This window comes from Erinaceus europaeus, chromosome 16, assembly GCF_950295315.1.
Source record: "Erinaceus europaeus chromosome 16, mEriEur2.1, whole genome shotgun sequence".
Taxonomy (NCBI): domain Eukaryota; kingdom Metazoa; phylum Chordata; class Mammalia; order Eulipotyphla; family Erinaceidae; genus Erinaceus; species Erinaceus europaeus.
Window position 1 is genome coordinate 12975339 of NC_080177.1, and position 24058 is coordinate 12999396.

The following is a 24058-nucleotide window of genomic DNA, read 5'->3' on the forward strand; positions in this document are numbered from 1 at the left end:
TCCCAGATTTTTTCCTATTTTTTCAAAATGAGAGCAACAGGGATGGGGAGTGGCACACCTAGTTGAGCACACATGTTATGGGAAGCAAGTGTCTCAAATCCTGGAAAGTGTTAGCAGTAATTGGAAGATAAATTAATTCTTATTAGAACATAAGGAAATTAAAACAACGAGGAGGAATAATCAGAAGGTTAGCCAACTTTTATTTTCATGGTGTTGAGTTCGTCGTACTAAAACATAAAGAATCTCCAAGGAAGGGTTAAAGCCAGAGGAATCAAAGCACTAAAGACTTCTGTATGCAGAAAGAAAAGAAAAGAAAAACATAAAAGGAAAGAAAAACAAAAATAAATGGGAGTAAATATTAAAAATCAGAAACCAAATGGGAGAGATCTTTATAAGCAGACTCAAGATAGTAGAATATATAAGAATTACTTTATTTTTTAAAACTTTTTATTTTATTTTATTTTATTTACTTTATTTTTGAGAGAGATGCAGAGAGAGACATACACAGAGAAACGCCAGAGCACTGCTCAGCTCTGGCTTATGGTGGTGCGGGGGATTGAACCTGGGACTTAGGAGCCTCAGGCATGAGAATCTGTTTGCATAACCATTATGCTATCTTCCCTGCCCTTAAGAATTGTTTTACATCCTTACATTTTACAAAGACACAAGGGATTGTCTTGATAAAAGCGTGTTCAGATTTCCCCAAAAGGACAACATTAATTTTTTTTTTAATTCTTTATCCAGTTGTTTTAGGAGTTAGCTAAGACATTTGATGGTGGGTATGTGTGAGGAGAGAAGAGAGATATGATGCCTGTAATATTTCAGTGTCAGAGAAGATGAGCATGTGACCTAAGAAGTGGTTCAGTGGCTAGAGTAAATGATTTGAGATCCAAAGAGTTTGATCTCTAGCATTACATGTGCCTGAGTGATGCTCTGTTGTTAGTAAATAAATAAATCTTTTAAAAAATTAAACAAGCAATATGAGCAGTTAATTTAGTAGCAGAAATCTAAATTCTACAAGTGAGCAATGCACAAATTGCTGTAGAGGAAAGAGAACTTTTGGGTTTAATGGTTTGCTAGATAGGCTTTGTGACATCTTTAAGCAAATCCTTGGCACCTTTGTTCAAAGACATGGAAGGTGAGATAACTAGCACAATGAAACCAGTGTTAATAAATAGGAAGTGAGAGAAACTGAAAACTGGCTGATAATATTAAACACAGTATGATTTTTGTGAGAATGCTGCTGGAAAGACTGACCGAAATAATAGCGAACAGGAGATGCCAGAGGAACAACATACTGTGAAAGGAGATATGAGACGCTTACTGAAAATCCTTACACGGCAAAGAAATGATGTGGAAAATAAATGCATTATACTTGGATTAAGAAAAGGCTTATGTAAGGATCCTGGTTCGAGCCCCCAACTCCCCACCTGCAGGGGAGTCACTTCACAGGCGGTGAAGCAGGTCTGCAGGTGTCTCTCTCTCCCCCTCTCTGTCTTTCCCTCCTTTCTCCATTCCTCTCTGTCCTATCTAACAACAAAGACATCAACAACAACAATAATAACTACAACAACAATGAAAAACATCAAGGGCAACAAAAAGGGAAAATAAATAAATATAAGTAAAAAAGGCTTATGGGGGAAGTGAGAGGTAGTCCTGTGGGTTAAGCATACATGGTGCAAAGCGCAAGGACTGACACAAGGATGCCAGTTCGAGCTCCCAGCTCCCCACCTGTAGGGGGTGGCTTCACAAGCAGTGAAGCAGGCATGCAGGGGTCTATCCTTCTCTTCCCTTCTCTGTATCCAGGAGCAGTGGATTCATGGCACAGAGACCGAGCCCCAATGATAACCCTGGAAGCAGAAAAAAAAAAAAAAAAAAAAAAAAGCTCTATGATTTCTCTTTTTTATGCCCTGTAAAATAGATTTTTCCAGAGCGGCCTTTGAAATTTGACTTTACATATGAGCCATCAGGACCAATGTCTATGATTCTCCAAGATTTGGGTAGAAAATTAAAATTATAAGAATAAAGCAGTACAGGGGCTGGGTAGTGGCGCACCTGGTTCAGTGCATGTTACAGTGCCCAAGGACACAGGTTCAAGCCCCTGGTCCCTTCCTGCTGGGAGAAAGCTTCACAAGTGGTGAAGCAGGCCTGCAGGTGTCTTTCTCTGTCTCTCTCTATGTCTGTCACCCCCTTCCCTCTCAATTTCTGGCTGTCTCTATCCAATAAATAAATAATAAAAAACAATTTATTATTATTTTTTAATATTTATTCCCTTTTGTTGCCCTTGTTTTATTGTTGTAGTTATTGTTGTTATTGATGTCGTTGTTGGAGAGGACAGAGAGAAATAGAGAGAGGAGGGGAAGACAGAGAGGAGGAAAGAAAGATAAGACACCTGCAGACCTGCTTCACCACCTGTGAAGCGACTCCCCTGCAGGTGGGGAGCTGGGGACTCGAACCGGCATTCTTCCTCCAGTCCTTGCACTTTGCGCCACCTGCGCTTAACCCGCTGCGCTACCACCTGACTCCCAGTGGTATGGTTTCCATGACTTTAATTACCATTCGTATGCTGAGGACCCAAGAAATGACCAACTACCTGTGAAAATATCTTCTTGGAAATAAACATCTTAAATTAAGAGCATAATGCTTATACAAGGAGACTCGTGCCTGAGGCTCCAAAGTCCCAGGTTCAATCCCCTGCACCACCATAAGGGAAAGATGGGGTGTGGGGGGGTGTACCTGCAAACCTGTTGCTTCGCCGCTTGTGATGCGACCCCCTGCAGTGAGGAACCAGGGTCTGGAACCGGGATTCTTACGCTTGGTACTTACTATGTGTGCTTAACCCAGTGCGCTCCCACCCGGCCCCCTCCATATTATTTTCCTTTAGAGACTGGACATCATATACATCCTTGCCAGCACTTGCCGTTTGAAGTATGATATTCTCATAGGTATGAGGTAATATCTCATCTGGATTTGTATTTCTTTACTATTACTATTACTACTAGATAGGACAGCTAGAAGGAAAGGGGAGATAGAGGAAGAGATAGACACCTGCAGACCTGCCTTACCATTTGTGAAGTGTCCCCCTGCAGTTGGGGAGTAGGGGCTCAAACCCAGATCCTTGTGCTTGGTGATATGTACAGTCAGCCAGGTGCACACTACCCAGTCCCTTAGATTTGCGTTTCTTTGATCTAAGGTGCATTGACCATTTTTGTTGTATTATAGTTATGCGTCACATACGTGCCAGCACATCTTGTCTGCCAAAGAATTATTTCCTAATATAGAATCAGAAGTTCATTATCATAAAAACATTTTCTTTTGAAAAATGTTATTAAGCAAGTTTAACTCAAATTTTTAAAATATATTTTATTGGAGGATTAATGGTTTACAGTAGATAGAGTTTTGATACATATATATGTACTTTTGGATTCATTTTTACAGTATTGTCAAAATAATAAAGTAAGTATGAGTGAAACTAATTTTTTAGTAAAATGAAAACTTAATGTTTTTTCAGATTAAACTGCAGAACAATATATCATATCAGATGGCAAATATCCATCATTTGAAAGGTAAGAAATTGGGGGTGGAGTACAAGGGTAGATAGCATAATGTTTATGCAAAGAGACTCTCATGCCTGAGGCTCCAAAGTCCCAGGTTCAATCCCCTACACCACCATAAGCCAAACCTGAGCAGTGCTCTAGTAAAATATAAACAAATAAATATATAAACTTGCACACACACACAAACACGAAGGATAAAGGGAGAAAACCAGAAAATCCTCAGATAAAACGGCTTTGATTTGAACTTTTTTTTAAAAGCTTTTTTTTCTCCCCCTTTTGCTACCCTTATTGTTTTTATTGTTTTGTTGTTATAGATGTTGTCGTTGTTGGATAGGACAGAGAGAAATGGAGAGAGGAGGGGAAGACAGAGAGGGAGAGAGAAAGATAGACACCTGCAGACCTGCTTCACCGCCTATGAAGTGACTCCCCTGCAGGTGGGGAGCCGGGGGCTCGAACCGTGGTCCTTACAGTGGTTCTTGTGCTTCCCGCCATATGTGCTTAACCCACTGTGCTACAGCCCAACCCCCTGATTTGAACTTTTAACTGTATAACTTTAAGTCTTAGTGAATTTACTGAAGTTTAGACTAAACATTGAAAGTCCTCAGTGCAACTTTTGTGCCATGGGAACCACTTCTACTGAAACAAACACCTTCAGATTTGTAGAAAATTCAGATTTTAGTATTGTCATTGAAGCTAATAGCATACACAATGGATTTAATACATATTCGGCCTTTAAATAACTTTATAGTAGTTAATGTTTTCTTTCTTCCTTTCATTTTATGTATTTATTTTTTTATTTACTCATTATTGGTTAGAGGCCGAGAGAAATTGAGAGGGAAGGGGGGAGACAGAGAGGGAGAGAGACAGAGAGACACCTGCAGCCCTGCGTCACTACTTGTGAAGCTCTCCCCCTGCAGGTGGGGACCAGGGGCTTAAACCTGGGTTCTTATGCACTGTAATGTGAGTGCTTAACCAGGTCTGCCACCGCCTTGTCCCCTGTTCATTTGTTTTGTTTTGTTTTTAAGAGAGAGAGGGTAAAAGCAGAGGACAAAGAGCCATGAGCGCTTAACCCTCTGTGCTACTGCTGGACCCCCATAAATAGTTTTGTAAGGTTCTCTACCTTCTTAATAGTAAGCACTAAAGTCAACTTTATTCTTCTGATTCTTGTCTTGTGTGCACAGAACAGCTTGCTGAGCTTCGTCAGGAGTTCCTTCGACAAGAAGACCAGCTTCAGGACTCTAGGAAGAACAACACTTACCTTGTGAAGAGATTAGAATATGAGAGGTGGGTGAGATGCTACATATAGCAAATATTTACGAATCTAGAATAGTTTTCAACATTTGGACAATTCATTTTGCTCATTCTGGTCCCTGTTTTTCTTTCATTTTCTTGAGTCTCTTAAATTCCCATTCTATGGTAGTTATTTTATATCTTTTTAAAATCTATATTCTTGTTTATACGTGTTAAACATCATGAAACTATTGCACCAAAGTAAAAGTCTCTGGAGTAGGTGGCAGGGAGAGTACAGGCCCTGGAAAAGGATGACAGAAGACCTAGTGGGGGTTGTACTGATATGTGGAAAACTGAGAAATGTTATGCATGTATAAACTATCATATTCACAGTCAAATGTAAAACATTAATCCCCCAATAAAGGAAAAAATAAATTAGAAATAAACATCATGAAAGTCTTAAAGCATATGTTGAATCTGCCCGCAAGCTGAACTCATTATGAGACAGAAGATCTCATTGAGATTTCATTGAATTAGGTTTGGCAAATACTGAAAATAGATCATGTGGTTCATTCTCTCTCTCTGTCTCCCTCCCTCCCTTCTTCCCTTCTTCTCTCCCTCTCCCACTCCCCCTCTCTCTTCTTCTTTCCCTCTCTCTGTTTCTCGCCATAATTTTTATTTTTGGGGAGGCCAGGGACACAGAACTTTGGTGGTGGAACTATACCCTGTAACCCTACAGCCTTGTTTGTACTGTTTTACTGATTTGTATTGCTCCTATCACACATATGAAAGATTTTTTTTCTAAATTAATTGTGTCAATTTATATGTTAAGTGTCTCAATAGCCTTACCAACATTTACTTTTATAACTTTTAACTTAGTTTAGGATTGAGTTAATAATATATGTACATATAGGAAGTTTAATTTGAATTTTAAATGGTAAAAGGTAACATTTCTTTTCTTTTTTTTTTTTTTTTTGCCTCCAGGGTTATTACTGAGGCTCAGCGCCTACACCATGAATCCATTGCTCCTGGAGGCCATTTTTTTTCCCTTTTTGTTGCCCTTATTGTTGTAGCCTTGTGGTTATTATTATTGTTGATGATGCTGTTCGTTGTTGGATAGAACAGAGAGAAATGGAGAAAGGAGGGGGTAACTGAGAGGGGGAGAGAAAGACAGACACCTGCAGACCTGCTTCACCGCCTGTGAAGTGACTCCCCTGCAGGTGGGGAGCCGGGGCCTCAAACTGGGATCCTTCGGCTGGTCCTTGCAAAAGGTAACATTTCTAAACTCTTTTCCATGAAGGGTCTGTTTGTATCCTTTGGCTACTTGCCCAGTGGAGAACCACAATCTTACCTATTTTTTGTTCCTTTACATTTTTCTTCTGATGACTTCTGTTTCCCCCCCCCCCTTAATTTTACTGGGTGGTTAAATCATTTACATAGCACAGCCTCTCATTTCCCCTTGACTGGTATCTAGAAGACAGCAGTGTCTCTTCATCCTGTCCTTTTCTCTCCTCCAGAGTCCTTTGCTTTGGTGTAATATGCCACACCCAGTGCAAATTTCACCTTATGTCCTCCCTTATTGTCCTTTATTCTTTTTTTTTTAATATTTATTTTATTTATTTATTCCCTTTTGTTGCCCTTGTTGTTTTATTGTTGTAGTTATTATTGTTGTTGTCATTGTTGGATAGGACAGAGAGAAATGGAGAGAGGAGGGGAAGACAGAGAGGAGGAGAGAAAGATAGACACCTGCAGACCTGCTTCACCGCCTGTGAAGCGACTCCCCTGCAGGTGGGGAGCCGGGGTTCGAACCGGGATCCTTATGCCGGTCCTTGTGCTTTGTGCCACCTGCGCTTAACCCGCCGCTACAGCCCGACTCCCTGTCCTTTATTCTTAAATTCCACCTCTAAGTGAGGTCATTCAGTATTGGTCTTTCTCTTTCTTTCTGGCTTGTCTACAGCATAATATTCCAGTGTGTGTGTGTGTGTGTGTGTGTGTGTGTGTGTGTGTGTGTGTGTGTGTGTGTGTGTGTGTATACCACAACTTTCTTAGCCATCTGTTGTTTGGCATCTGGGTTGCTTTCAAGTTTGGGCTGTTACAAACTCTGCTACTATGAACACTAGTATTCTGCCTTCTTTATAATTTTCTTCTATTCCATGTGGTTTTGTCTTTTTACTATAGAAATTACTATTGGGTGAATTATTTGCTGCCACTCCTTATTAACTAAAATTGTGGCATATTCATGTATCACATATATTAATAGTTCTTTTCTGCTGTTTTTCTTTTCTGTGACTTAAGTTGGCTTTGACAATTTTTTCTTCATAAATGTAGTTTATAAAAATAATAGGAGGGAGTTGGACGATAGCACAACGGGTTATGTGCAGGTGGCACGAAACACAAGGACCGGTGTAACGGTCTCAGTTCAAGCCCCCAGCTCCCCACCAGCGGGGGGAGTCGCTTCACAGGTGGTGAAGCAGGTCTGCAGGTGTCTGTCTTTCTCTCCCCCTCCCTGACTTCCCCTCCTCTCTCCATTTCTGTCTGTCCTATCCAACAACGACATCAGTGACAACGATGGTGATAACCATAACAACAATAAAACAACAAGGGCAACAAAAGGGGGGAAATAGCCTCTAAGAGCAGTGGACTCATGGTGTAGGCAGTGAGCCCTAGCAATAACCCTGGAGGCAGTAATAATAATAATAGGAAAGTTGGGGGGGAGCACAACCAGAAGATAACTCGCTGGGTAGAATTCATGCCTTGCAATATGTGAAGTTCTGAGTTTGAACCCAGATACCACATGAGAGTACCATGGACATGATTCATGGGTCGTAGGATGGTGCTGTGGTCTCTCTCCCCCACAGACCCAATCTCTTTTTTTCCCTTTCTTCTCTTCCTCTGCCCACCCACTCCTCTCTAAGTAGCAGAAGGGGATGGGGCTAGGAGACTGGGCCTGGGAGGCTCTAAGTTTCCATGGCACCATATAAAACAAAACAAAACAAAACAAAACACAGGTGGGAGGTGGTGTAGTGGGTAAAGCATTGGACTCTGAAGCATGAAGTCACAAGTTCAATCCCCAGCAGCACATGTACCAGACTGCTGTCTGGTTCTTTCTCTCCTCCTATCTTTCCCATAAATAAGTAGAATATTTTTTCAAAATTAAACAAACAAACAAAAAACAAGGAAAAAGTGTTTTCGTCTTTCTAATTTTTATTAGCTTTATCTTCCATTCAGTGTTCAAATATCTTAAGGATTTGACTGTAGCCGATTTTTATACCTGCTCTTTGTCCTTCTCTGCCCACTCTCCTGCTAACGGAATGCTTTATCCTTTATAAATATATGTCAACTTCTAAACAGCTTTGACAATCCAATTCAAGATAATATAACCTAAAAGAATAATTTTGTAATTTAGCTTTCAGTGTGGACAACAGATCAAGGAATTAAGAACCCAGCATGAAGAAAATATTAAAAAGTTAGCAGATCAGTTTTTGCAAGAACAAAAGGTAAATTTTTAAACTCGTTTAAATCAAAATATTTTCTTGTTATACATCTTGTAATTTGGAAATTAAAAATGTATTTTTCTCATAAAAGTTTATATTTTTAGTATCTTAGACTGTCTAATTGTACACATTACTTGTAGTGACTTCATTGTGGAGTAAATTTGGCTTTGGATAAATTGTAACTTCAACTAAAACTAATTTTGTCGCCAGGAATATAATACAATGTTTACACAATAGACTTTCATGCTTGAGGCTCCAAGGTCCCAGGTTCAGTTCTCAGCACCATCATGAACCAGAGCTGAGCGATGCTCTTCAAAATTTTAAGAACTAATTTTGAACTAAATATTTTTTTATATACTATAAAGATAATTTTTGCTGTCATTTTATTTCTTAGATTTTAAAGTGAATAGTATTTTCCTGAAAAACAGCTATTTTATGCTTTTAAGAATTAGAAGAAAATGTGAATTTTTTAAAAATTCTTTTTATTCTTTCTTTATTTTTTGGATGGAAACAGCCTGAAATCAAGAAGGAAGGGAGAGATAAAGAGGGAGAGAGACAGAGAGACACCTGCAGCACTGCTTCACCACTTGTGAAGCTTTCCCCCTGCAGGTGAGGACCGGAGGCTTGAACCTGGGTCCTTGCGCACTGTAACGTACGCTCAGCCAGATGTGCCACAATGCAGACCTGAAAACTGCGAAGTTTTTCTTTAATTATTAGTCTTTATTATCTTGAATTCCTTTATTTTCTAATTTTTTTTATATTTATTCCCTTTGTTACCCTTGTTGTTTTACTGTAGTTATTATTGTTGTTGTTGATGTTGTCGTTGCTGGATAGGACAGAGAGAAATGGAGAGAGGCGGGGAAGACAGAGAGGGGGAGAGAAAGATAGACACCTGCAGACCTGCTTCACCGCCTGTGAAGCGACTCCCCTGCAGGTGGGGAGCCGGGGGCTCGAACCGGGATCGTTACGCCGGTCCTTTCACTTTGTGCCACATGCGCTTAACCCACTGCGCTACCGCCCGACTCCCCTTGAATTCCTTTCTTAAGGAAAAAAAAATAAATTAAGGAACCACTCATCACCATAACTAATTTTGATTAAATATAAATTGGTGGCAAGTTCATTTATTAATTTGTCCAGTTTTCACTGACATGTTATACAGTTCCTGTTAGAAATGAAGGGATTTAGTTTAAAGATTGTCGTTAGGAGGTGATCCATTTTCTATATCCTGTAATCTCATCAGATTAGTTGTGCTTTGTATAAAGTCTTGTGATTTAAGGTAATTACAGATTGAAAGTGAAAAGTGTGTATTTGGTTTTTCGTACCTATCCCCTTAAAAGAACTAAAAGTTAACTGACTTTATTTCTCTAGCAGTTACACTGTTTGACAACATGACATATTTTTTCCTTTTCTTCTTTCTTTTCTTTTTTTTAAATTTATTTTTCCTTTTGTTGCCCTTGTTTTTTATTGTTGTTGTAGTTATTATTGTTGATGTCATCGTTGTTGGATAGGACAGAGAGAAATGGGAGAGAGGAGGGGAAGACAGAGAGGGGAGAGAAAGATAGACACCTGCAGACCTGCTTCACCGCCTGTGAAGCGACTTCCCTGCAGGTGGGGAGTCTGGGGCTCAAACCGGGATCCTTAGTCCTTGCGCTTCGCACTACACGCGCTTAACATGCTGCGCTACCGCCCGACTCCCTCTTTTTCTTTCTTTCTTTCTTTCTTTTTTTTTTTTTTAATCTACAAAGTGGAACAGCTACTGCCTGCCTGCAGTCTACTTTAAAGTAAGGATAGATTGCTTAAAGAAGGCAGGCCTGAATAAACCACCACAGTGGCAAACTGGCATTGAGTACCTCCAGAAGGCATTTCTGAGACAAAGAGCAATTAGTAGAGAAACAGAATAGAACACAGAAGAAAGAGGGAAAGATGGTAGTTGTGTTATTCCAAGCCCAGTATATAAATAACAGGATTAATTTGCTATTTTAGGTTCTTTCAAGGTCCACTGATGTTAAGTATTTTCCCCTTTTCCAAGCAAGCTTAGTTCTTAGTCCTTTCTCTCAGGCTATATTTGTATTGTTAATTAGCTAATGTCCTCCTGAATTTTTCTTTGCCCTTATCTGACCCAAAGTGGAATAGGACCAGAGATGCTTACTGACCTTTGCCTTTCTAGGATAATACACTGACACTTCACCTCATATTACCATGATCCCTATAACAGTCTGGTCATGTGAAATTTGAGTTGTTTTTCATAGGAACAAATCCAATATTAGTTATATTAAATAAGCATGATTTGTATTTAGAGCATTTTTTAAAAGTAATAAATCTTAGAAATTATCTTATGTTAAGTGAAATAAGTCAGAAACAGAAAGATGAATGTGGGACGATCTCACTCTCAGGCAGAAGTTGAAAAACAAGATCAGAAAAGAAAACACAAGTAGAACCTGAAATGGAATTGGCATATCGCACCGAAGTAAAAGACTCTGGGGTGGGTGGGTGGGGAGAATACAGGTCCATGAAGGATGATAGAGGACATAGTGGGGGTTGTATTGTTATATGGGAAACTGGGGAATGTTATGCATTTACAAACTATTGTATTTACCTTTGAATGTAAAACATTAATTCCCCAATAAAGAAATAAAAAAAAGAAATTATCTTAAAGGATCATAAAATTAGTCCAACCTACTACTGCCTGTTTCCATACTGTTCATGAGAAAAAACTTTTCTCCATTTTTTTCTCCATTCTCAAATATTGCAGATTCTCTTTCTCTCCCTCTCTAGCTCCACCTTCCCTCTCTATTTCTCTCTGATATCAAATTTAAAAAAATTAAAAAAAAAAAAAAAGAAAGAAAACATGACTGCCAGGAACCATCATGTAGGCACTGAGTCCCAGCAATAACTCTGGTGGCAATAAAATAAAATTTAAAAAAACAGTGCATCAAAGCAACAGCCTCTTTTAAGGACAAACTATTCTAAATGAGCATTTTCAACAGTAGCTTATTGAATTTTAATGTTATTTCATCTTGGCTTTTGTGTCATCTATAAAATAGTAGAGTAGTATAGAAGTAGTCTTACAATGCAGCACTATAGTGAAAATGCGCAGTGATTCAGGATGAATACCCAAGGATGGAAATCCTCATGGATTTTCTTACCATTGGCCTTCATATTAGCATGTTTAAAATTTTCATTTTATTATTTCCTTCATCCATAGTTATGCTCTCAGAATTAGTTATAGTTTACCAAGTTTCCAGAAAATGTGGGAGTAAGGTAGTGAGTTTGATTCCCTTTTCTCCAGTTCTCCAGCTTATTGACTTGGTCATGCTAATAATAATAATTGTTGTTGTTGTTGTTGTTGTTATTATTATTACCACCACCAGGGCTATCACTAGGGTTCAGTGCCTGCACAATGAATCCACCACTCCTAGCAGGCATTTTTTCCCCTTTATCTTATAGAGCAGAAAGAATTTGAGAGGGTGTGGAGAGACAGGAAGGGAAAGAAACAGAGACCCATGCAGTACTTGCTTCAACACTTCTGAGGCATCCACCCCCCCTAGGTGACTTTTTTTTTTTTCCCTCCAGGGTTATCACTGGGGCTTGGTGTCTGTACAACGAATCCACTACTCCTGGAGGCTATTTTTTCCCCTTTGTTGCCCTTATATCATTGTTGTTGTTAGTACTGTCATTGTTGTTGGATAGGACAGAGAGAAATCTGAGAGGAGGGGAAGACAGATACCAGCAGACCTGCTTCACCGCTTGTGAAGTTACCCCTCCTGCAGCTGGGGAGCTGGGGGCTCAAACCCGGATCCTTACGTGCGTCCTTGCACTTTGCATCATGTGCGTTTAACCCGCTGGGGTACTTCCCAGACCCCCCACCTAATTTCTAGTGAACTCAACAATGTATGCCACCATCTAACCTCAAGCTATTACACCTCCATTATATTTTATGTTTTCCCAAACTCTTTGTTTATCTCTATAGAATATAGATAGAAAGCAATTCATAAACTATGAAGCATGGCACAATCGTTTCTTATTGATTTTATCTGCCAGATACACTGGAATACCAACACCCAGATTGTCAAAGCACTCTCTTATTGTGACAAATTCTTAAGATTTGGATCTTGATTTATATTCCTTGTAGATTATTTTAGTATTGTTGTTTCTATTAACATTACCATTAAGTATATAGCATAGTACTTTAAGGTTGACAAAGCATTTGAATTTTTTAAAATCTTTATCTATTGGATAGAAACAGAAATCAAGAGGGAAGGGGAGATAAAAAGGAAAAGAGAGAAAAAAAAACAAAAACAAGGAAAAGAGACAGACACCTGCAACACTGCTTCACCACTTGCAAAGCTTTCCCCTAGCAGGTGGGGACCAGGAGCTCAAACCCAGGTCTTTGAACTGAAAAATGTTTACTGTTTTTGTTTTTTTAATTTATTCCCTTTTGTTGTCCTTGTTTTATTGTTGTAGTTATTATTGTTGTTACTGATGTCATTGTTGTTAGATAGGACAGAGAGAAATGGAGAGAGGAGGGGAAGTCAGAGAAGAGGAGAGAAGACAGACACCTGCAGACCTGCTTCACCACCTGTGATGGGACACCCCTGCAGGTGGGGAGCCCGGGGCTGGAACCAGGATCCTTACTCGGGTCCTTGCGCTTCACACCACGTTCGCTTAACCCGCTGCACTACCGCCCAACTCCCAAAAAATATTTACTGTTTACCAAATCTTTCTCTAACAGCTAATGATCCAAAAAGTCCAGTCCAAAAGTGAAAATGAACTGGGTATAAATAATAATGCAATACCGAAAAATACTCCACATGCCGCTGAGAAGGCTGCAGCTGAGAACGAAGAGCCCTCGAGCAATCGTGTTCCACTTGGGAAAGGTATCACTATTGTTTTGTTATGTTTAAATAAGATATGGCATTTTCTTCTCATGTTAAGCAAATATTACCAATCATTAGGTGTTGGTATGCATGAGACCCCTTCTGTTTCATTTGGTTTAAATCCCCCCTGCTTAACACTATTCTATTTACATAACCACTTCATTCTATTTATATAACCGCTGTTAACAAGCACTTCCCTCCAGGGCATTGGTTCAATCCCCACTGTTTCATGATATGTTTTTGCTCCACCCCCCCTCCTTGTCACACTCTGATTGTCACCAGTCACTTTTCTCTCCACCCTCTCTATGTCACACCCTGTTTGCACCCTACTTGGCAAGTATATATAAAGACAGCATTGTGAGTTTTAGAGTACTTTACTTTGAGTTTAACTTAGCTTATCTTAGATTGTGCTGTGTCCTGCATGAATAAAGAGATACTGCCTACAGCTCAACTATGAGTCCCTGGTCGTCTGTTACCCGCCCGTGAAGCTAGCCCGGCGAAAACAACCTAACCCGTCGAAAACGACAATTAGGAACATTGTTTGATTTCAATTCAGCATGATTAGGTGTCTGTGTTGCTTCAAATACGAGTTTTTTGATAAAAGAGAAAAAAAATAATTTGTCTTAGACCAAGGCAAGATATAATATAGTGTGTAATCATAGCCTATCAGTTTAGAAACTCGTTCCTTCCAGTTATTCTCAGCTTAAGAAAAAATATGGAATGTTATCTTTTGTTACTTGGGCAGACCAAACCAAACGAGATGGCGATGCAGGAATGCCTGGAATAGAAGAAAATGACCTTGCAAAAGCGGAAGACCTTCCCGCGGGTAAGTAAAGAATACTATAGACTTGGGGCTGGGTGGTGGCGCACCTGGCTGAGCACACATGTTGCAACGAGCAAGGACCCAGGTTCGGGCCCCCAGTCCCCACCTGCATGGGGAAAGTTTTGCAAGTGGTGAAGCAGGGCTGCAGGTGTCTCTCTGTCTCTCATCGTCTCGTTCACCCCCTTTCCTCTCAATTCCTGGCTGTCTCTATCCAATTAATAAAGAAAAGAAAAGGATACTATTGGCTTTATGTGAAGTTATCACATTATTTTCCATGTGACCACATGTCTTTTGAGTAATATTTGGGAAAAGTCACAGATAACTGAATAATTGTTATTTCCTAATAATTAAATACCTGCTAACTACCATAATTTGTGTCTTTTTTTTTTTTTTTATCACCACCAGGGTTGTTGCTGGGGCTTGGTACCTTCACAATGGGTACCCGGCTCTTGGAGGCCAAATTTTTTTCTTTTTCTTTACTTTCTTTAAATCATTTTTTAAAAATAGGCCAGTGAGAGACTGAGAAGGGAACATGAGTGGTAGTGGGGAATGTGCAGCTCTGCTTTACCACTCCAGAAGCTTCCTGCCTTGCAGGTGGGGAGTGGGGGCTCAAACCCAGGTCCTATGTATGATAACATGTGCTTTCAACTGGGTGCGCCACCACCCAGCCCCTTCACAATGTATTTTAGATAACCTTTTATGAAAAATTTTGTTAGAATGTATATAGTGAGATGGGGGACTTACATAATGGTTATGCAAGTAGACTCACGCTTGATTCACTACCTGACTAATCCACTGCTTTTCCTTTTTTTTTTTTTTTCTCCTGGTTTTCCTTTTCTTTCTTTCTTTCTTTTTTTTTTCCTGGCCACTATATTCATTGTATATCTTTATCTTTCCTTTCTTTCTTCCTTTTTTTGACTCTAGGGTTATTGCTGGGGCTCCGTGCCTGCTTTAGGACGAATCCACTGCTCCTGGAGGCTATTTTTCCCATTTTGTTGTCCTTGTTATTGCCCTTGTAGTTGTTATAGCTATTGTTGTTGGATAGGACAGAGAGAAATCGAGAGAAGGGAAGACAGAGAGGAGGAGAGACATATAGACACCTGCAGAGCTGCTTCACCGCTTGGAAGCACTCAAACCGGAATCCTTACTCAGGTCCTTGCACTTTGTGCCATGTGTGCTTAACACGCTGCCCACCCCCCCCTTTTTTTTTTTTTTTTTTGCTTCCATGCACGCACTATGAATCCAATGCTCCTGGAGGCCATTTTTCCCATTTTATTGCCCTTGTTGTAATTATTGCTGTTATTATTATTACTGTTGTTGGATAGGACGGAGAGAAAACAAGAGAGGAAGACAGAGACCTGCTTCACCGCTTTAATGGTGAGCCGGGGGCTCGAACTGCATCCTTAAGCCAGTCCTTGCACTTTGTGCCATGTGTACTTAACCCACTGCGCTTGCCTTTTTTTTTTTTTTTGGTGTTTATATTTCTTAGTTATTAAATATACCACTTCCTAAGGATTCCAATTTATTGTGTATAGAGACAGAGTGAAGTTGAGAAGGAAAGTCAGGAGGAGAGACGCCTGCAGCCAGCACTGCTTCACCACTTGCAAAGTTTTCCTCCTGCAGGCTGGGGGGCCAGAGGTTCAAACCCCGAGTCCTTGTGCATTTTGACACGTGTGCTCAGCCAGGTGTGCCACCACCTGACCCTCCTTATTTACTTTTTTTTAAATACTGATTTATTCCCTTTTGTTGCCCTTGTTTTTTATTGTTGTAGTTGTTATTGTTGTCGTTGTTGGATAGGACAGAGAGAAATTGAGAGAGGAGGAGAGAAAGACCCCTGCAGACCTTCTTCACCGCTTGTGAAGCGACGCCCCTGTAGGTGGGGAGCCGGGGGCTTGAACTGGGATTCTTATGCTGGCCGTTGGCGCTTTGCACCTCGTGCACTTAACTCGCTGCACTACTGCCCAACGTCCCCTTATTTACTTTTTAAGCGACACCAAAGTTTTTCAATAATAAACTAAGATTTCTGGTGTATAGAAACATCCTATTCAGGAGATTGGAAGTTGGCGCACTGGATTAAGCGTACATAGTAGGAAGCGCAAGGACCAGCTGAAGGATCCCAGTTTTTTGTTTTTTTTAATATTTAATATTTATTTTATTTATTTATTCCCTTTTGTTGCCCTTGTTGTTTTATTGATGTAGTTATTATTGTTGTTGTCATTGTTGGATAGGACAGAGAGAAATGGAGAGAGGAGGGGAAGACAGAGAGGGAGAGAGAAAGATAGACACCTGCAGACCTGCTTCACCACCTGTGAAACGACTCCCCTGCAGGTGGGGAGCCGGGGGTTCGAACCGGGATCCTTATGCCGGTCCTTATGCTTTGCGCCACCTGCGCTTAACCCGCTGCGCTACAGCCCGACTCCCCAAAGGATCCCAGTTTTAACCTCCAGCTCCCCACCTGCAGGGGGACAGATTCACAAGTGGTGAAGCAGGTCTGCAGGTGTCTGTCTTATCATTACTACTCTAAATGTGTAGAGTCTCATTTTAATTTCTCATTGATCCATTATCATAATTTATTTCTTGGATACCAGGAAATTCCAGAGTTAGAGTGAATGCAAAAGAGCTTAGAAATACTATGTATACTGTGGGAATAGATAGAACAATGATTATGCAAAGAGAGTCTCATGCCTGAGGCTACAAAGTCCTAGATTCAATCCCCTGCACTACCATAAGCCAGAGCTGTTTACTCTTTAAAAGTAAAATCTCAATTTGTTGCATGTCATATTTATTCTTAATTTTAAATGTGACCAATTTAGATTAGCATAGTGTCATTGCTTCTCTTAATCTATAAACGTTAATTTTTATGTATACTGTCTCTATAGAAAGGTCTCACTGTTGAAATGATCTTATACATTGAATGTTTGTAGAGTTCCAGTTATGTGCCAGGCATGACTTTAGGTGTTGGGGATATAGTGGTAAACAAGACAGAGGCCCAGCTATTCTAGAAACCATGTTCTGCTCAGATTTATTGATCATCAAAATAGACTCATTAAAAACATTAATTAAATAATATAGCCACCAATAAGGATTACAATTTAGAATAGACATCGTAGAATTAGAGCAATGTCCATAACAGTAGAAATAATAATCTGGATTTTTTTTTTTTTTTTTTTTTAGTTTTAAAGAAACCACCTATTTCTGTTTCTCAGTATGAAAGTCTTCAAGCAATTTCCCATCTTCCAACTGGACAACTTCTCCCCTTAAATTTGGTTCCAGGTATAAAGTATTATTCTTAAAGTTTAATTTGGGAGTTGGTTGGTAGTGCAGCTGATTAAGCGCACATGACGCAAAACGCAAGAACCGCCTTAAGGATACCGGTTCAAGCCCCCAGCTCCCCACCTGTAGGGGAGTCGCTTCACAGGCGGTGAAGCACTGCAGGTGTCTTTCTCTCCCCCCTCTGTCTTCCCCTCCTCTCTCTATTTCTCTCTTTCCTATCCAACAACGACGACATCAATAACAACAATAATAACTACAACAAAAAAAAAACAAAGGCAATAAAAGGGAAAAATAAAATATGAAAATTTTTTTTAAGTCTAATTTAAAAACTACTTAATTGGGGGGTCAGGCAGTATCACAGCATGTTAAGCGCAAGTGGTGCAAAGCACGAGGACCGGCAGAAGGATCCCGGTTCGAGCCCCCGGCTTCCCACCTAAAGGGGAGTTGCTTCATGGGCGGTGAAGCAGGTCTGTAGGTATCATTCTCTCCCCCTCTCTGTCTTCCCCTCTTCTCTCTATTTCTCTCTGGCCTATCCAACAACAAACAACACCAACAATAACAATAATAACTATAACAAGGCTACAACAACAAGGGCAACAAAAGGGGGGAGGAATGGCCTCCAGGAGCAGTGGATTCATGGTGCAGGCAATAACCAGCAATAACCCTGGAAGCAAAAAAAAACTTAATTATGTGTTCTTATATGGTGAATAGAGTATTATTTAGCAGCATAGTAAAGTTCATTCTTCCAGTTAATTTTACATAGTTTTCAATGACTGAATAGAAATAGGGAGACATGATCATTTAAAACTGCACCCTGGGGCTAAGTGGTGACTCACCCTGTAGTCAAGGACCAGGGCTCAGTCCCCTGGTCTATACCTGCGGGGCAGGGAGGGGTAAATGGATCTTCATGAGTGTTGGAACAGTGCTGCAGGTGTCTCAACTTCTCTCTCCCTTTCTATCTCTGCCTCTCACCCTCTATCAAAGAAAAAAGGGAAGGAAAATGACTGCAGGAAATGGTGGAACCGTGCAGGCACTGCACCCCAGTGATAACCCTGGGGGCAAAAAAATAAAATAAATATTTCTAAATGTTTCAACATTTTATTATTGATTTAACACTGGTGCGCAAAATTGTAAGACTTCCTCGGTAGTCTCTGCAAAATTTCCTCACTTTAATAATGTACTACTTTGCCAAGTTCACAATTTGGATTTGAACCCAACCTCATTTAAGGCATCTTTACTGCTGTGATTTCTTTCCCCTCTCTGCCTCTCTGTCTCCATATGGAAAAGTCAGCCTGGAGCAGCGAAACCACAAAGACAACCAAAAATTTTTTTTAAAACATGGATATAATTTCACTGCTATATTTGTGTATATAACTCACTGGACCTCCCACCAAAGGTCTTGTGCTCCCCTACCTTTCCCTCTGATAGTTACCAGTGTTGTTTACAAAGTCTTGGAAACCGGAAGTCGGGTGGTGGCGCAGTGGGTTAAGCGCAAATGTCGCAAAGCGCAAGGACCGGTATAAGAATCCCAGTTCAAACCCCCCCCCCCACAGGGGAGTCACTTCACTAGCGGTGAAGCAGGTCTGCAGGTGTCTGTCTTTCTCTCCCCCTCTCTGTCTTCTCCTCCTTTCTCCATTTCTCTCGGTCCTGTCCAACAACAACAACGAAACAAGGGCAACAAAAGGGAATAAATAAATAAATATTTTTAAAAAACAAAGTCTGAAAGACCTTTCAATGTACATGAAGTTATGATTTCATTTTTTGATAGCATATAATTTTTTGTAGAAGAACCTTTTGTAAATTATTAAATCCACCTATGTTAAACTCCCTACTTCATACTTATGCACATATCTGTTTTCAGTGAAGTATTACTATATTTTACAGAAATGTTATCCTAAAATAAGAACTAATTTGATTAAAATTAATCATAATAAGAATCTAAAGCAAGGCTTTGATGAAGAGAAAAAGGGGTAGAAAAAAGAAAGTTAAATTCAGGAGCTATGACTTAAAAATTAAGTAGTGGGACCAGGTGGTAGTGCACCCAGTTGAGTGCAAGTATTACAATGAGCAAGAAACCAGGTTCAAGCCCCCAGTCCCCACCTGCATTAGGAAAGCTTTGCAATTAGTGAAGCACTACTGCAGGTGTCTCTCTCCTTCTCTGCCTCTTCTTTCCCTCTCAATTTCTCTCTGTCTCTACCAAATAAATAAAAAACAAATAAAATTTTCATTAAGTATAGTGAAAGTCATTGTGTTAGCAAAAATTATTTAGAGATCAGTAATTCTAAAAAGCTTTACTGAAGAGAGAGACAGGATAGGAGTTTGGATCAACCTGCCAATGCCCATGTTCAGTGCGGAAGCAGTTACAGAAGCCAGACCTCCCACCTTCTACACCCCATAACTATCCTGGCTTCATACTCCCAGAGGGATAAAGAATAGGAAAGCTTTCAAGGGAGGGAATGGGATATGGAATCCTGGTGGTAGGAATTGTATCCCTCTTATCATATGGTCTTGTCAATATTAGCATTTTATAAATTTATATATATATATATATATATATATGAGTCAGGCAGTAGCACAGTGCGTTAAGCGCACTTGGCACGAAGCACAAGGACCGGCATAAGGATCCCGGTTCGAGCCCCTGGCTCACCACCTGCAAGGGAGTCACTTCACAAGTAGTGAAGCAGGTCTGCAGGTGTCTTTCTCTCCCCTGTATGTCTTCCCCTCCTCTCCCCATTTCTCTCTGTGTCCTATCCAACAACGATGACAACAACAACAGCAATAATAACTGCAACAATAAAAAACAACAAGGGCAACAAAAGGGAAAATAAATAAATATTTTAAAAAATTAATTTAAAAAATATATGTATATGCATGCTTTATTCGAGTTTGCAGACTCCTAGCAGCAATTTAGGATTTGGAGGGCCTTAACTTGATGTTTTTATGCCATAGACTCTCATGGAAACCCTGGTACTTCGAAACAGAATCCTTCCAATCCTCGTCAACATTTAATTCCAGGCTCAAATCTGGAGACTGAACCAAGGCTTCAAATGGACAAACTAAAGCAAGATGCCAAGGATAAAGGCGGTGATTTCCCTAAATTGAAGCAAAGTAAGAATCAGTTGGTGAATATTATGCTGAAAAGATTTCTTTAAATAATGTTTGTTTACAAAGCTCAACTGAGGTCCTCACTATAGCCTCTAGCATATGCATTTGTTGTGAGGTTTTAAGTACATGTAAGAACAAAGAGTGATGATGGCAAGATTTAGGAGTTAGGAAAAGCGGGTTAAGTGATCTCGGAGGTGGCGCAGTGCACATCGTGCTGAACTCTAAAGCATAAGGTCCCGAGTTTCCTCCCCAGCATCGCATGTTCCTGAGATAAGCTCTAGTTCTGTCTCTCTCCGCCTCCCCTTTCATTGATAAATAAATAAACCTTAAAAAAGAGAAGCTGGTTGTAAATGGGCTGAGATAATTTAAAGAAAACTTTTTTTTAATTGCTTTATTGGGAAATTAATGTTTTACATTCAACAGTAAATACAATAGTTTGTGCATGCGTAACATTTCTCAGTTTTCCATATAACAATACAACCCCCACTAGGTTCTCTGTCATCCTTCTTGGACCTGTACTCTCCACCCCCACCCATCCCAGAGTCTTTTACTTTGGTGCAATACACCAATTCCAGTTCAGGTTCTAATTGTATTTTAAGGAAAACTTTTTAAAGCTTCTCCTGTTTGCCAGTGTTAAATAATAAATTTCAGGTGAGTAGATTTTCTTAAAATGCTATTATTAGTTTCCTGACTATGAATTTCCCTAGATAAGTGAGAAAAAATATTTTGTTAGGCTAGGACATAGGGAATCTAGATAGTTTTAAAAGTTAAATTCTGAAAGAAACATAGACCATGGGGACTGCTATAGGAGACTGGTTTCTTTTTCATTTTCTGTTTCCTCTGTTGGGAGTTTACTTCGTTTTGCTGTTAGAGAGAAATAAAAGAAACTGTTAGGAGAAAAATAAAAGAAACTGTTAGGAGAAAAATAAAAGAAACTGATGAAATACAGAATACTCTATAACAATTTTTGACTGTTTAACTGTTTCATAGATACTGATTTTTTTCTAAATGGATAATGCTTATTAATCTGTGGAACTAATGCTAGACTTTCATTAGAAGAGTTCTAGTAGAGAGAATTGGAAGCAGAACAGTAGCTTTTAGTTTGTCCACCTTAAACTGTACCTTCACTTCTGCTTTTCAAGGCTTCTTCATTTCTTCAGCTTCTAAAAAGACAGGCTGTTGAAAAGTCCACTTACTTTGCTTTTTATGGTAACTTCAATGGCAACAACTGTGAAGAGCAGTATTTAGGCAGTTATTTATACACAAGTAACGTGTGTAGCAAGAACTGCATAATGGGCCATTTTCAATGCTTTCAAGATAGTTTTGTTGATCACAGGGCAGTTGTTCCTATTCTGCATCTATATACACTTTCTTCTTGCATGCATCCAATTGACTTTCTTCCTTCATATTTTAATATGTCTGTAGATTTTGACTCCAAAGGACTATATGAAAAATGCTTTATCTACTAGACTGTGACTGACATTTAAACTATATAATAAAGATATTTTCTTAAGTCTTTTTGGGAGATGTGTCTATAAAGTTTTATCTCAACAAAAAGAGACTTAAGAGCAAATCGAAATAACTCTTAATTACCTAAAGTTTTCTTCTAAACTTATAATTTGTACCATTTATTGTTGTTGTTGTTTTACCTGTATTGGGGGAGCAGGGGAATGGGAACCATCCAAATTTATGCCCCAACAACAGACAGCATCAACATGTAAAACATTCATAAGGCATTAATTGCTTAACATTATCAAGCTTAACAGTGAGGAAAGCACTGCTGTGACTTTTTTAATTGTTTAAAAGATTTTATTTATTTATTAATGAGAAAGATAGGAGGAGAGAGAAAGAGCCAGACATCACTCTGGTACATATACTGCCAGGGATTGAACTCGGGACCTCATGCTTGAGAGTCCAGTGCTTTATCCACTGCGCCACCTCCTGGACCACTGATGTGACCTTTGTAACGATATTCACTTCACAAATATACTTACCTGTATTTATTTTTCTTAATTTTATTTATCATTGGATAGAGATTGAGAGAGGAAAGGGAGAGAGAGAGATACTGAGAGACCTGCAGCTCTACTTCACCACTCCTGAAGTTTTCCCTCTGCAGGTGGGGACCAGTGGCTTGAACCTGGGTCCTTTCGCACTGTAGTGCATGGGCTTAACCAGGTGCACCACCACCTGGCCCCACCTGTATTTCTTTAACTTATCTTTCATCAAGAATGTTATGGGGATGGGGATAGGGATGGTCTGGGCAGTGACACACTGGGTTAAATGCACATTAGCACAAGGACCGGCACAAGGATCCAGGCTCAGCCCCCTGGCTGCTCCCCACCTGCAGGGTGGTCGCTTCCCAAGTGGTGGAGCTGGTCTACAGCTGTCTTTCTCTCTCCCTCTCTATCTTCCCCTCCTCTCTCAATTTCTGTCCTGCACCAGGAGCAGTGGATTCGTAGTGCCGGCACTGAGCCCCAATGATAACTCTGGAGGCCAAAAAAAAAAAAAAAAAGGATTGGGCGCGGGGGGTATAGACCCCAGATACTGAGCAGTGCTGATTAGTGTTTGTGTGTCTGAAGCCCCGTGTTTCATCCCCAGCATCACATATGCCAGAGCTGAATGTGCTGTGCTCTCTCTCTCATAGAATCTATAAATAGGGAGTTGGGCGGTAGCGCAGCGGGTTAAGTGCACATGGAGTGAAGCACAAGGACCAGAGTAAGGATCTTGGTTGGAGCCCCCCCCCCTCCCCACCTGCAGGGGAGTCGCTTCACAAGCGGCGAAGCAGGTCTGCAGGTGTCTATATTTCTCTTCCCCTCTCTGTCTTCCCCTCCACTCTCCATTTCTCTCTGTCCTATCCAACAACGACGACATCAATAACAACAATAATAACCACAACAAGGATAAAACTACAAGGGGAACAAAAGGGGGGGGGGGGAGTCTCCAGGAGCAGTGAATTCATGGTGTAGGCACCGAGCCCCAACAATAACCCTGGAGGCAAAAAAAAACAAAACAAAACTATAACTAAATGAACATTTAAGAAAATGAAAGAATGTGATTAAAAGTAATTTTAGGAAATAATTTCTATAGCTTGTTTTTAAAAGAAATTATTTAGCTTTTAACTTTTTTTTTAATCCCCTGAGGGGAAGTTTTTTTTTTTTTATTTAAGAAAGGATTAATTAACAAAACCATAGGGTAGGAGGGGTACAACTCCACACAATTCCCACCGCCCAATCTCCATATCCCACCCCCTCCCCCCGATAGCTTTCCCATTCTACATCCCTCTGGGAGCATGGACCCAGGGTCATTGTGGGTTGCAGAAGGTAGAAGGTCTGGCTTCTGTAATTGCTTCCCCACTGAACATGGGCGTTGACTGGTCGGTCTATACTCCCAGTCTGCCTCTCTCTTTCCCTAGTAGGGTGGGTCTCTGGGGAAGCGGAGCTCCAGGACACATTGGTGGGGTCTTCAATCCAGGGAAGTCTGGCCGGCATCCTGTTGACACCTGGAACCTGGTGACTGAAAAGAGAGTTAACATACAAAGCCAAACAAATTGTTGAGCAATCATGGACCCAAAGCTTGGAAAAATGGAGAGGAAGTATTAGGGAGGTACTCACTGCAAACTCTAGTGTACTTCTGCTTTCTTACTTTGGTGCCATACTCCAAACTCAGTAGCTTTTAACTCTTAAGCGATGTTTAAGTCAA

The 24058-nt window shown here is 40.2% G+C and overlaps 1 protein-coding gene across 3 annotated transcripts in view; it reads left to right on the forward strand.

The window, feature by feature from the left end:
* The window catches only part of GOLM2 (golgi membrane protein 2), a 77247-nt gene that overhangs the window by 29373 nt on the left and 23816 nt on the right, over positions 1 to 24058 (forward strand). For 2 of the 3 annotated variants that reach the window (XM_060174547.1, XM_060174549.1), the window contains exons 2-8: positions 3512 to 3566; positions 4739 to 4841; positions 8194 to 8284; positions 13014 to 13158; positions 13904 to 13984; positions 17156 to 17254; positions 20204 to 20362. In XM_060174547.1, coding sequence (XP_060030530.1) covers positions 3512 to 3566; positions 4739 to 4841; positions 8194 to 8284; positions 13014 to 13158; positions 13904 to 13984; positions 17156 to 17254; positions 20204 to 20362 — 733 coding nt within the window. The remainder of the gene's footprint in view (positions 1 to 3511; positions 3567 to 4738; positions 4842 to 8193; positions 8285 to 13013; positions 13159 to 13903; positions 13985 to 17155; positions 17255 to 20203; positions 20363 to 24058) is intronic. The other variant, XM_060174548.1, reaches the window with a different exon arrangement.